The sequence below is a fragment of the Enhydra lutris genome, unplaced genomic scaffold (genome assembly GCF_002288905.1).
Source record: "Enhydra lutris kenyoni isolate GAN:26980312 unplaced genomic scaffold, ASM228890v2 scaffoldscaffold14, whole genome shotgun sequence".
In the NCBI taxonomy this organism is placed as follows: Eukaryota; Metazoa; Chordata; class Mammalia; order Carnivora; family Mustelidae; genus Enhydra; species Enhydra lutris.
The window spans coordinates 22,103,085-22,116,094 of NW_019154098.1; the positions used below are offsets into that span (position 1 = coordinate 22,103,085).

At 44.8% G+C, this 13,010-nt stretch overlaps 1 protein-coding gene across 1 annotated transcript in view; it reads left to right on the forward strand.

Annotated features, from left to right (window-relative positions):
• Positions 1 to 11,817, forward strand: part of LOC111146555 (exostosin-1) — a 327,562-nt gene extending 315,745 nt beyond the window's left edge. The window contains exons 9-11 of the mRNA XM_022502143.1: positions 5,997 to 6,157; positions 8,315 to 8,486; positions 11,490 to 11,817. Coding sequence (XP_022357851.1) covers positions 5,997 to 6,157; positions 8,315 to 8,486; positions 11,490 to 11,675 — 519 coding nt within the window. The 3' untranslated portion in view covers positions 11,676 to 11,817. The remainder of the gene's footprint in view (positions 1 to 5,996; positions 6,158 to 8,314; positions 8,487 to 11,489) is intronic.
• Positions 11,818 to 13,010: the final 1,193 nt, after the last annotated feature.

The window sequence follows — 13,010 nt, forward strand, 5'->3', positions numbered from 1 at the left end:
GGGGTCTTCAGGCAGTTGCCCCAGACCCCAAGGTGCTAGCATTTGTTTTGCCCAGGCCATGACCACTTGAAAACCTTTTTCAAAACTTCCTATGGAGGGTCGCCTGGGTGGCTCAGTGGGTTAAGCCTCTGCCTTCGGCTCAGGTCATGATCCCAGGGTCCTGGGATCGATCCCCACATTGGGCTCTCTGCTCAGCAGGGAGCCTGCTTCCCCCTCTCTCTCTGCCTCCCTTTCTGCCTACTTGTGATCTCTGTCTGTCAAATAAATAAATAAAATCTTTAAAAAAACCCAAAAAACAAAAAACTTCCCACAGAGTCGGTTATAATGAACCGAGTTCCTGTGAGCACCTCGCCACCACCTGGCTCCCGGAAGAGGGCATTATCCCCTCCGTTATCTCTGCTAATTGGCGCCTTGTTTGCATGGCTGTGCCTGACCTCTCCCTCCTGCCTGCCCTCCTTTTGTTCTAAACAGCACAGCAGAACCCAGAAGAGTAGGGAGCACCTGCTTAGCGTCATCTTGAGACCACGGCACAGAGCAATCAGCCCATCCTTCCCCAGTGATCTGAATGCCTGTGGCTGTGTGCTGCCTTTCTTAGGGTACACTGTTCTGGGTTCTGAAGGCAGCCTCTCTGCTCGGTTTAAAGTGCTCATTTTCTTTCACCCACACGAGAGCAAACGGTTGCACTTCAAGACTGAGACGGGAGACCCTTGCTATTTCAGGGGTTCGGGTATTTGTGCCAAACATGAGATTGCACAAAGAACGTGTGAGGAGGAGAGAGAGAGAGAGGAGGAGAGAGAGATATGATAGGAAACCATTTTTTACAACTCAAAGGAGTATTGATTCTCAGAAACCTTACTTTAAACCATCAAGGGGAACCAGAGACAGTTCTATAAAAATGTTGTATATCCGAAATGCATTATTAACGGTGGCTGCTAAAAAGCGTGGAGTCCGAGCTACTTGCAGCTTTCCCTTTCTTTTCCCCTCTTATTCATAATCATTTTCTCTTCTGTTTGAACTTCCACGCTTACCAGCATGCCCTTTCCTGGACGCCAGTTCACGTGGCCGGCACTTGGTGTCAACCTAGGCTAACAGTCCCACCGTCTTTTTCTCGAAATTCACAGACGTTCTGTGCAGGACAAAAATGCCCTGGGCCTCCCCTTGGTAGAATGCTTTCTCTGCAGCCCAGGCTCTGTAAACACTCAGTGAATGAATGATTGAAGGGCTGCACACTGAGGGAGTTAAAGTGTGGCTGTGCGGCCAGTAGTGCCCAGTGCAAGTCCGCAGGAGAAAGGGGTTCAGAGTCAGGGGGGAGAAGATAGGTCTCGTGTTCAGAGGGAACGGCAGCCAGGGACTGCGGGGTGGGGGACACCAGCTGACACGTTTCTGCTGCTTCCTGCCAGGGAGCGGGCATCCGAGGAGCACATTTACTCCCCAAGTATCTGTCAAGGAATCTCTGTGTTCTGGTCTCGGTGCCCGGTTCCTCTGACAACGCGGTTCCTGCCCGTAGCCCTCCACGTCCTAGTGGCACACGGCATTCAGGTCAGGCGATTCCAGCAAAGGGATTTCAGATGACTTAGGATGGGGTTAAGGACCTCGAGGTACCTGGAGACTGGCTAGAAAAGGCAGCAGCTCCCACCCCCAGCTCTGAAGGAAATTAGTGCTTCAGAGTCTCTAAATGTTGGAACTGGGGGCCTGCCCTATGGGACCTGTGACCACGGAGGGATGTGGTGACCGCCTGCAACTCTGGTGTCAAACTTAGGAGGGAGCCGGGGAGAAATACTCCGGCCTCTCGCTCTCTGTCCCACCTCCGTTTTCCTGCAGGTGATTCCCAGTGACCTGACCCAGTCCGCCAGCAGCCTGTCAGGAAGCCGGGGCTGTGCCATCCACAGCCCTCCGAAGTAGGCCTTGGCGGGAAACACAGGGAGAGTAGCCCATCGCCAGAACAGGACAGCGATGGCATATATTTAAGTCCTTTTCCCATGACGTCAGGTCCTCACGCAGCTTACGTTTTCCCCTGGGCAGAAAGGAAGCAAACAGTCCCCACTCGAGAGTAGTGTCTTCCCCTGTCCCACAGTCAGATCTCTGTGAAGTTTCCATGGGGCGGGTGAATTTCTTCACCAACACGAGTGATTCCAGCCGCTGGGTACGTGCTGGGAGGAACGTGTGACCTCTGTGAAGTAATTAGAAGTCAGTGTGGATGGAAAGCGATATGTAGATTTAAGAGGCTGGTGGTCTGCTTCGGTTTTGCCTGCTGATCCTGGAGTGATGGTTCACGTAAGATGGCCAAGGACAGAGGACTTCTCCTTTTTTTTTTTTTTTTAAGATTTTATTTATTTATTTGACAGACAGAGATCACAAGTAGGCAGAGAGGCAGGCAGAGAGAGAGGAGGAAGCAGGCTCCCCGCTGAGCAGAGAGTCCGATGCGGGGCTCGATCCCAGAACCCTGAGATCACGACCTGAGCCGAAGGCAGAGGCTTTAACCCACTGAGCCACCCAGGGGCCCCGACTTCTCCTTTTTTTTAAGTGAAAATAGATGGTGGTTCGTTTTATTTCCTCTCTAAGGAGTCTCCGCTTGTTTAAATGCCTCTCTGTAGCGTTAAGGGTAGATTTTTTAAAACATTTAAACATTCTGTAAAGGGTATTAGATATAGTTGGTCAGAGTTACTTACATTTATCTGGATTGCTGCAAACTCAAAAGAAAACAGATGTTGGTTTTTAAGAGAAAAGGCTGTAAGCTGACCTTTGCCTCCTTTGATGTGTTAATGATCTTCGGGAAAGCGGAACTATCACAAGAATCGTAGTTTTATCTGAATTTACTTTTGAGTTCCTTTGAAATGACTTGAAACAGCTTTGAGATAGTAAGAAATTCATGTGATGAAAAAAACTCCATCGGGTTCTCTAGGAGTTGTCAGGGCATGTGTTTCCTTTTCAAAGAACCATGGAAAACCCCAAAGAGCGTTGATAGCCGGGCTGATTGTTTGACGATGGGCTGCGTGAGATACCGTCCCTTCGAGTCCCAGTGATGATGGCGTGTGGCTTATCACAACCCAATTTCCATCTTCCGGCAAACATTGTCCACTCCCCTGCTGCTGGCTTTGAGATGCCCTGTGCCTCAACAGATTTTCTTCTTCTTTTTTTTTTTTTAAGATTATTTATTTGACAGAGATCACAAGTAGGCAGAGAGGCAGGCAGAGAGAGAGGGGGAAGCAGGCTCCCTGCTGAGCAGAGAGCCCGATGTGGGGCTCGATCCCAGGACCCTGAGATCGTGACCTGAGCTGAAGGCAGAGGCTTTAACCCACTGAGCCACCTGGGTGCCCCCCAGCAGATTTCCTTAACGTATTTTCCAACACCCTACCTTTTTTCTGGATGTCTCCATTTGGGAGGAGGGCAAGCTATAGTCTTAAGGCTCTCTTAACTTGAGTTAGAGGGCCAAACTAAATTTTCATAAAAATTTGAATATGTGACTGTTCACAAAAAGTGACTTCTAGACCCAAAGGATTCAGAGATAAAAGGACCTTCTCACAGATCCCTCAGGCCAGTGTTCCTGAAGGATGGTGTGTGCCCCGTAGTTCTGCGTGAGTCATCACAAGCATATTTCAGCGATTATATTTACTGTTTGTTAGAAAACAGTATAGCCAGCAACCAAACCTATGGTTTCACTGACAGGTTTACCTAGGATGAGGCTAATGGGGGTGGGGAGCAAACATGGGTAGTTTAAAGAACAATAGGAAAGAACTGATTGTATGGTGTGGGAATGTGGCAAAAACGGAATGATGTGCATATGGTGAAAGCGTGGGGACCAGTAATCTTGGCTGATTTCCTTCGTTCTTTTAATTGAGGTACTTCACAACATGAAATTAACCATCTTAAAGCGAATAATTGAGTGACATTTACTGCATTCACGATGATGGGCAGTCATTAGTTCTGTCTTATTCAAAAACATTTTCATCACCCTAAATGGAGACTCATATCCACTCATCAGTCCCTCCCTAGCTTTTAGAACCTCACATCCGGTTTTTGGGGGGTTTTTTTGTCTCCACGGATTCCCTTCTTCTGGGCATTTCCTACAACATGTGGCCTTTTGTGGGTGGTTCCCTTCAGTATGCTGTTTGCAGGGCTCATCCCATATTCTCAGTATTTCATTGCTTCTTGGAGCTGAATGATACTCCGTCGTATGGACATACCACGGTTGGTTTATGTATTTGTCAGTTAATAGAACCTGGGTGGTTTTCGCTGTTGGCTGTCACGAATGGTTATTGCTTTTCAACCTCTGGGAGGTAGAAACTGGACTTGGCACCATCACTACATTCCCATCCACCACCACAGTGCCACAACTGGAAATATTTGTGGAATAAATGAAATTTCCATCTGCATTGCTTATGGAGAAGAGATAAGGAAGTTCGCAGGCCGAATGCATAACCTGTATAAGAGTTCAGTTGTTCTCAGTACTGTAGCAACAGTTAAAATGGAGACTGTGGTCACAGTATGTGCCAACTTTGAAGCCAGGTGGCTTGGTTTAAATCTTGACTCTGCCATTTAACTAGCTCAGGAAAGTTATTTAAACCTCCATATGCCTTAGCTTCCCTCTCTGTACATTGAGACTATAAAATTACCTACTTCACAGGCTTATATTGTGAGGACTACACGAGTTAAGATGTTTAAGTACTGTAACCAGAGTATTACATACATGAATATGAGCATTATATGATTGTGTTGTTACTGTTTTACTCTTCACTGTTTTGTTTCTGTTTTACTTTCTGTGTACTTCTGTCATTCATCAAACAATCATAGCAAGTCCAAAATTTGCTCGCACCTTTGAAAACAGATTATTTGCTAATTATAAATGTCAGTTTTGAGCAGCTTGAGAAGTACCTACTTTGGGTTCTTATAAGCACCGGACAGTCACTTACCTGCATTGCCTTTAAAATAATCTCGTGTTGGGGCGCCTGGGTGGCTCAGTCGGTTAGGCATCTCCCTTCATCTCGGGTGATGATCCCGGGTCCTGAGATCAAGCCCTGCATCGGGCTCCCTGCTCAGTGGGAAGCCTGTTTCTCCCTCTCCCTCCGCTGCTCCCCCTGCTTGTGCTCTCTCACTCGCACACTCACTCTCTCAAATAAATACATAAAATCTTTTTTTTTTTTTTTTAAAGACCCCATCTATTTATTTGACAGAGAGAGATCACAAGTAGAGAGGCAGGCAGAGAGAGAGAGGGAAGCAGGCTCCCCGCCGAGCAGAGAGCCCGACGTGGGACTCGACCCCAGGACCCTGAGACCATGACCTGAGCCGAAGGCAGAGGCCCAACCCACTGAGCCACCCAGGCGCCCCATAAAATCTTTTTTTAAAAAATAAAATAACTATGTGGCTTCGCTTGGCCTCTTCCCCACTTACTCTTTGTGATTTTTCATCGTGGATGCTTTTTCTAGATTTCCTTTTTACTGAGCATCTTCCAACGCTATGATAGCTGCTCTGAATTCCTGTTCAAACTTGTGTGGTTTTTAAACGTCTTTTCTCTTGCTCTTAAGAGGATGCTTTTATTTTAGTCACTTCAGCTTTGCTGTATGCTAGTCATGCTGCCTGCTGTCTGTTCACGCTCTGGATGTACATAGGAAATCTCCCGTTTATAAAACAGATGCGTTTGTGCCTCGTGTGAATCAGCGGTCACGTGCACCCCAGAGGGGGAGGGGGGGAAGCCAGCAACTGCTTTTTCGACTTGTGTTTTTGCTTGAACAAACTAGATTCTAAAGGACATATCAGCAGTTTCTTTTCTTCTTTCGTTTCTGCACTAATCTGAAGTTTCTTCAACAGAAAACATTAAAATGTACATAATTACGGGGCAAAATGTCAAGCAGTCAGTTTAATTTGCTGATGAATACACGGAATTAATGTTTCGCAACAACCCTGGGATTTCGCATCACGAATTAGCAGGGGGAAGGTAATGTTTTGTTGACATTTGTTAACACTGTTGATTGCTTATTTGGCTCGTGTTCTGCCTGCAGGTGGATTTTGCCTTCACCGTGTGGCAGACCTTCCCCGAGAGGATCGTGGGGTACCCCGCGCGCAGCCATTTCTGGGATAACTCTAAGGAGCGGTGGGGGTACACGTCCAAGTGGACGAACGACTACTCCATGGTGTTGACGGGAGCTGCTATTTACCACAAGTGAGGAGCTCAGATGTCCCGCGCGTCGACTTTTACCTAGCTCCTTCTCTCGTAGCTTCTGGCTGTTGCGTAAAGAGGACCTTGGGCCAAGGCTCCTTTATAGCATTAATAGAAATTAGTTTGCATCGCTGTTCACGTTCTGTCAGGGTGGCCAGCATGTGTCTTTGAAACCAGTAAAACCCCTGGCTCACTGCATTTCCAGAAATAATGGTAGAGAAACATCTTCAGGTTGTCTGGAGTTGGACACATTCACGTGTATCGAGTACTAAACATTGAGAATAAGAGCAACAGAAGTACATACTTCATTGTGCAGCCCTGGGCATTATTCTAAGTGCTTGGGATTTACCATAGAGTTTAAAAAAAAAAAAAAAAATTCTTGCCTAAGTCGGTTTTCCATTTCAACAAGGGGAGGACACGATATTCATAATAATTCTATAATAGGTTAAGGGGGTGAGTTAGAGAGCAGAAAGGCAAAGTCAAGCAGGTCAAGGATCATGAATGGTGAAGGTAAAGGGGAGGTGCGAGGGTGGCCAGTAATCCCCATTGAACAGGTGAGATCAGAGCAGAGACTAGAAAGAAGGAGAGGAAATCATCCAGGAGGATTTTTGTAGGAAGAGTGCTCTAGCATAGCTAACAGCGGAGCCATACTGTTGGGTAAATGCCCTGAACCAGAAGGTTGAAGGAACAGCAGGAAGACCAATATGCCGAGAGTGGAATGAGCAGAGAGCAGGAGAGAGGGGTCATGGGGCCCCACATGGCAGGACCTCGCTGCCCATGGTGAGGACTTCACTCCCCTTTGAGTGCCGTGGGAGCCAGTACAGGGCTTTGAGCAGAGTGGAGACATCTTTTTTATATTTTAGGGATCCACTCTGGGTGCTGTGTTGAGAGCAGACTATATGGGGGGGCAGTGTGGAAGCAGGGAGACCTATTAGGAGGTGATTGAGATCTAGGCAAAAGATGATGGTACCTGGGAGCCAGAAGTGGTAAGTAGTGATTGGATTGTGACGTGTTTTGAAGATGCTCTAACAGATTGGATATAGAGTTTGATGGTTCAGGGTTTTTTTGTTTGTTTTGTTTTGTTTTGTTTTGTTTTGTTTTGTTTTTGACCTAAGGAACTGGAAGGATAGAGAGGCCATCAAGAGATGGGGAAAGCCCTTATGGGTGGATTTAGGTATTCGGGAAAATACAGGAGTTCAGTCTTGAGCATGTTGAGACATCCGAAGGGGTATGTTGGAAAAACAGCAGGGTTGGAGATATACACTTGGGAGTTGTTGGAATATATTTGGTCTTTAAAGCCAGGGAACTTGGGTAAGACTGCCAAATTAGTGAGTTAGATGGTTAACGGTACTGACTCAGTCATTTTCATCCATTCTTCTGCCTAGTCTTTTTTAGTAAAGAATAGAGAATCTTGCTATCTCAGGGACAGAGTTGGAATGTATAAGGAATAAGCATTTAGGTGGGCTGAATCTTGATCTTAAGACCCTACCTCTTAAAAATGCATTGTTCCCCCTTTCTTCTCTGCCACTAACACTCTGTAAATGTGATTCCTTCAAGTTATTTTTTCCTATAAGTAAATGCTATTATGTTCCCTCTTAAAAAAAAGAGTAGAGTAAGAACTAATTCAACTTCATTTTGGGTCCTCCATAATGATTGACCACCAGATTAACGAGGGTTTTGCTCTAACCGTGTAAAAGTAATATGGTTTATAGCCCACAGAAATGGAATAGTATATTATAGGGTAGTATTGATCATGGTTCTGATTAAGCCAATAGTTAGGATATACCGATTACATGTAAGTAACTTCTCTTACCATCCCAGTATTCAGTTTCTGACAAACCACCCTGATGCTGAAGTCGGGCTGGCCAACCAGTATCTCCGTCTGTGTGGCCCTCTTGTGCCTTCTTTACTTACTGTGAAGCAAGGATAATAATCGTACCTGTATCATAGGTTCCTTATGGGGATTATAGGGAACATTCCTTGCAAAGCAGTTTCGAACATCATCTGGCATATAGTACATACCAGATAAGTGATGGCTGTTGCCATCATCATCCATGATGTGTTTAGGGATTCAAACAATAAGTATAGGTTTCCTGCCAAAGAAGACCACCTGTGATTCTACAATGATGGCCACCTCTGAAACCCATCTGGCTTTTACAGATATTATCACTACCTGTACACCCATTACCTGCCAGCCAGCCTGAAGAACATGGTGGACCAACTGGCCAACTGTGAGGACATTCTCATGAATTTCCTGGTGTCTGCTGTGACAAAATTGCCTCCAATCAAAGTCACCCAAAAGAAGCAGTATAAGGAGACGATGATGGGGCAGGTAAGACTAGAACTCTCCTTCCCTGCTTTGCTCGAGGGTGGTTCAGCCTGAGGTAAGGAGGGCTCACTACCCCTCTAGGAAGAAAAATAAGGGAATTTTAAGAAATATCTAAAAGCCCCAAGGGAGATATGGTTGGCACATGGATGATTGGGAAGATGTAAGTCAAGGGTATCTTTCTGTCGAGAATGTAAAAGCTCTCATGTGGCATGAGAAATATCAACCTTCTCCAGAATTTAAGACCTACAAAGAATTTACGTGAATTTATTGTAGGGGCTTGATTTGGTGAAGAGCTCATGGTATTGTCCTCAACACAGCCTTCTGGTGGTTGCCTCTTGAGTTGGGTTGGTGATGGACCAGGAATCACAGTCCTTGATTTTCCCCTGGAACTAGCACAGAGGAGTATACACAAGTCGGCTACCCCCTGAAACTCAGTGGGCTCATCTGTAAAATGGACATGGTAAAAATTGACCTCACAGGGTCACGATACCATGTATCAAAACTTACAAGAAAGTAAAATACTGTTGTCACGTAAGTTTCGTACTAAAGACATTTGGCAAGGAAATCTAATCCAACTTTCTCATTTTATGAGTAAGAAAACTCATAAAAAAGCTTTCTCTTTTAAAAGTAAGAATTGAAACATATATACTGCAAGTCATCTAGTATTAGAGACAGAAGTGGGAGTTGAATCCCAGGCTCTGTTCCTTCCACTGCTCCTTATTTTATACCCCCGCTCCTGTATCAGGCTGATCTGGGTATGCCGAGGCTCAGCCACCTTCATTCGTCTTGGACAAAGCCTGCTTCTATATAGAAGAAATAAAAAACCTGTAGACCATTTAGATCCACCCAAGTTAAATCATGGAGAATGCAACAGCATTTGAGTCAGCCCGGAAGGACGTACTTGAGGGTTCAATCAGTTTAGTTCTTTGGGGTTTTCCATGTGCCTTGTTCCAGTCATTATTGAAAATCATAATCAGATCTAGCTTTGGCAAAGGGAAACTTAACCGGACCTCATGTTAACATAATTGACGGATTTTCATTCACTAAATTTAGTAAGAGCAGAAATCTTGCAGGATCTTAAGTTTAGAGAATTTCCTAATTCAGTGTTTACAAATGTGTACAGATTATGGGGCCCTGGCCCAGATGCTGGTTATAACAGAGCTGCTGTCCTTAATGAGCAATGAGTCTAGTGGAAAATTTTATTTCCCTCTAAATACTAAAAAGAACAGGCAAGAGGATTTGCAACAGTTTTTCACCTTTAAGGCTAACAGACTATTCCAGCTCAAGCAAGATGTATTGAGCGGCTACTGTGTGCCCAGACATTTTTCTCTGTGTCTTTTAAGGACGCAGCATTCCTTTAATATTGTTTGCTCAGAGAGTTCTGTGAACTTCCCTGAGGTTATACACTCATTAGGACTGAAACTCTGATAACACATGGTTCCTCAGGAATTTATTCTATATTCTTTTCATAGATTTGCCCAATTCTACCAAACCAGTATGTCACATATTTTGGGACAAACCTAATTTTAGCCTTAGATGTAACTCGATGTGTCTAGTTAGATATGTACTGTATGTACCCCGCTTTCCTGTTATGCATGTATGATGTATGACTGGCAAAAGGAGATCCTGTGTAATAAGATTATGTTTTTATTACACAGGAAATATATCTTCTCTCATGCGTTGATTGACCCAAAATAAACGTTAAAATCTACAGGCAAAAAATGATACTCGGATGATTCAAAATTCTTTTTCTTTTTCTTTTTTTCCCCCATCTGTAAAAGAGAATAAGGATAAGCTTAAACTCTTGACACTAGTCCATTTGCATATGTGTGCACTTGCCTATGGGTAGGGAGCCTGGCCCCATACCAATTTAGGAACAAAATGAGGTCCCTTTGGGACTGTGTGCTCTGATACGAACTCATCTGGTTAGCTTAATTAGGAACTTTCTCTGGCTTACCAAGTAGCATTCTCTTAGTATAAATAGTAAAGGATGGAACCTGAGCTCTGCCCCTTTCTAGCCTTAAATAAGAGTAAAGTAAATTCCCGGCACCTGCTTCCTCGTCTGTGTGATGGGGATGGTATTAGCCCACTGGGGCGGTCACTTGACCAGGTGGCTGTGATGAGGCTCAAACGAGCTTCACGGAAGCACTTGACAAGCAGTGTTTCGTTTGTTATTCTGCTGCTCAGAGGTAACTTGACATTCATATTTGCCTTCAGTGGTTCCCTTCAAGCATGTTGACACTTAACGGTTTTTAAGTGACTCTGAGTGATTCTCACAGTAAAATGTACCTTCCTATGAAAGCATTTTCCAACAGTGCATGAGAATAAAAACACCTTGAGCACACACATGCATATAAACATCATTGTACAGTTGCCCATTGATAAAGGAGTCAGGGTGGGTGTTTTCCCTCCGAATCGGGTAGCTCCCTTTTTCTTTATTTCATAAAAATGTGGTTTGAACGACATGATGCTTATTTAAATTTCAGCACTCAAGTCATTTAAGGCTTTCTGTTAATGCAGTGTCCTCTACACAATCTCAAAATATTTAACCAGCCTTAAGGCAAACACATAGAGCTAAAGAGATGGTAACCATCATTTCTGCTTACCCAGAATCAATCAAGTAAACCAGAAGGTTTTAGAAAAGTGTCTTCGAACCATAAACACATTGTGAGTCATAGTATTTGTTCACATGTACAGAGAGAAGTTTTATGTTTACTGACCCTAGGAGTCGAGGCTCAACTCGTAAATCATTCCCAGACTGGAGAATCAGTTAATGTGGAGCTTTGTTTGTATGTTTTTAACGTCAAGGAATGTAGTGTATCTTGGGAAAACCTGGCAAGGCTGAAACTCACGATTGGTGCTCGCGTCTTCCCCTGTGCCTGGGAAGGCCGGTCCAGACCCCAAGCTCTGCCGCTTGCCCTTGAACCTGACTTTGGTTTTCTGCAGCGTTCCCATCATACCTTGCACATCTCTCATTGTCTTCCTGGTTTGTCTCCCTTTCCCCAGACTTCTCGGGCTTCCCGCTGGGCTGACCCTGACCACTTTGCCCAGCGACAGAGCTGCATGAATACGTTTGCCAGCTGGTTTGGCTACATGCCGCTGATCCACTCGCAGATGAGGCTCGACCCTGTCCTCTTTAAAGACCAGGTCTCTATTCTGAGGAAGAAATACCGAGACATTGAGCGACTTTGAGGAATCCAGCCAAGTGGGGGAGGGGAAGCGAGAAGGGACGGGGTCAAGCTGCTCTCTCTTCCCAGTGCAGATCTGCTCAGCAGCGGAGCCAGATTGTGCCAAGTATCCGAATAATCTAAGACGAAGAGAATGACAAAAAAAGAAGAAGGAAAAAAAAAAAAGGGCCAATGAAAATTCGACTTCTGGCTCCTGGGACTGCACAGGACTGCTCCAAACTCACCTCACTGGCTTCTATGTCCCAAGACTAGGTTGTGTACAGTTTAATTATGGAACATTAAATAATTATTTTTGAAATGATTGCTATGCAGGTTTAAACTTTTTTAATGATCAAAACTATTAAAAACCAGAGTTCTTTCTTTAATCAAAATTGTGTTGGTTGTGAATATTTCAAAGCTGCTCCTCTTCTTCCCACAAACGTCATTGCCATTGGTCATGCCGGGTCTCCTGCAGTTACAGATGCTCAGCCTTCATGGAAGACCCAGGAAGTCACTCCACCCAGTGTCAAGAAATGACCAGGCGTAAGTTAAGACAAGGTCATTGTTCCACTTTGCCACTTTGAATTTGCAGACCCACTTGAATTTCTGTCTCTAATATGTTGCTGCATGAGAGAAGGTATTATGACCTCCAGGTAGACAGGGGTAACAGAAAACTTTACGTCTCAGAGGGACAGGTGGGATCATCTTTTGCCTTGCAGGGCGGTGGGGAGGAGTTAGGACCAAGAAAACACTAGGATAATTAATGTTCAGTTTACACAAGGAACCATACAGACAACCCACCAGCATTTTAGTGAGGTGGAAGTGTCTACCCACAGCAGAAACCCAAGGCTCTTCAGGGATGTGGGCTCCAGTATGCCTTGAACCATTGGCACAGGGCTGCTCAGCGCTGGCAGAAGGCTTTGGTTTAGAGACAGAGGGACAGTGAAGCTGTTGGTGGCAGACCAGGAGTCATGAGACAAGCTCTTCATCTTTGTGCAAACCTCGAGTTTCAGAGGCTTCTCTGTTGAGAAAGTAGTACTCACGTAGAAATTCTCCCCGTTGAACGCGAGCATTGCTGAGACGTCCCCGAGGGTGGACCTCGCCACTGGGATCCTGATACCACTTTGGGTCAAGGCTTGTTTCCAGCAAGATCTTGGCAAACAAAATAATCAGAAACAAATGTGACTACTGTTTTCTGTCGCTTTAATTTTTAAATCTTTGGAGAAGCCCCGTTGTGCTTCTTGTTAAAAAGAACATTTCTAACCCTAAAAATGCTGCTTTGAGTTTCTGATGATTGTAAAACTGCAAGTATAAGCAGAAAAAAAAAAAATATATATATATATATATATACACACATACA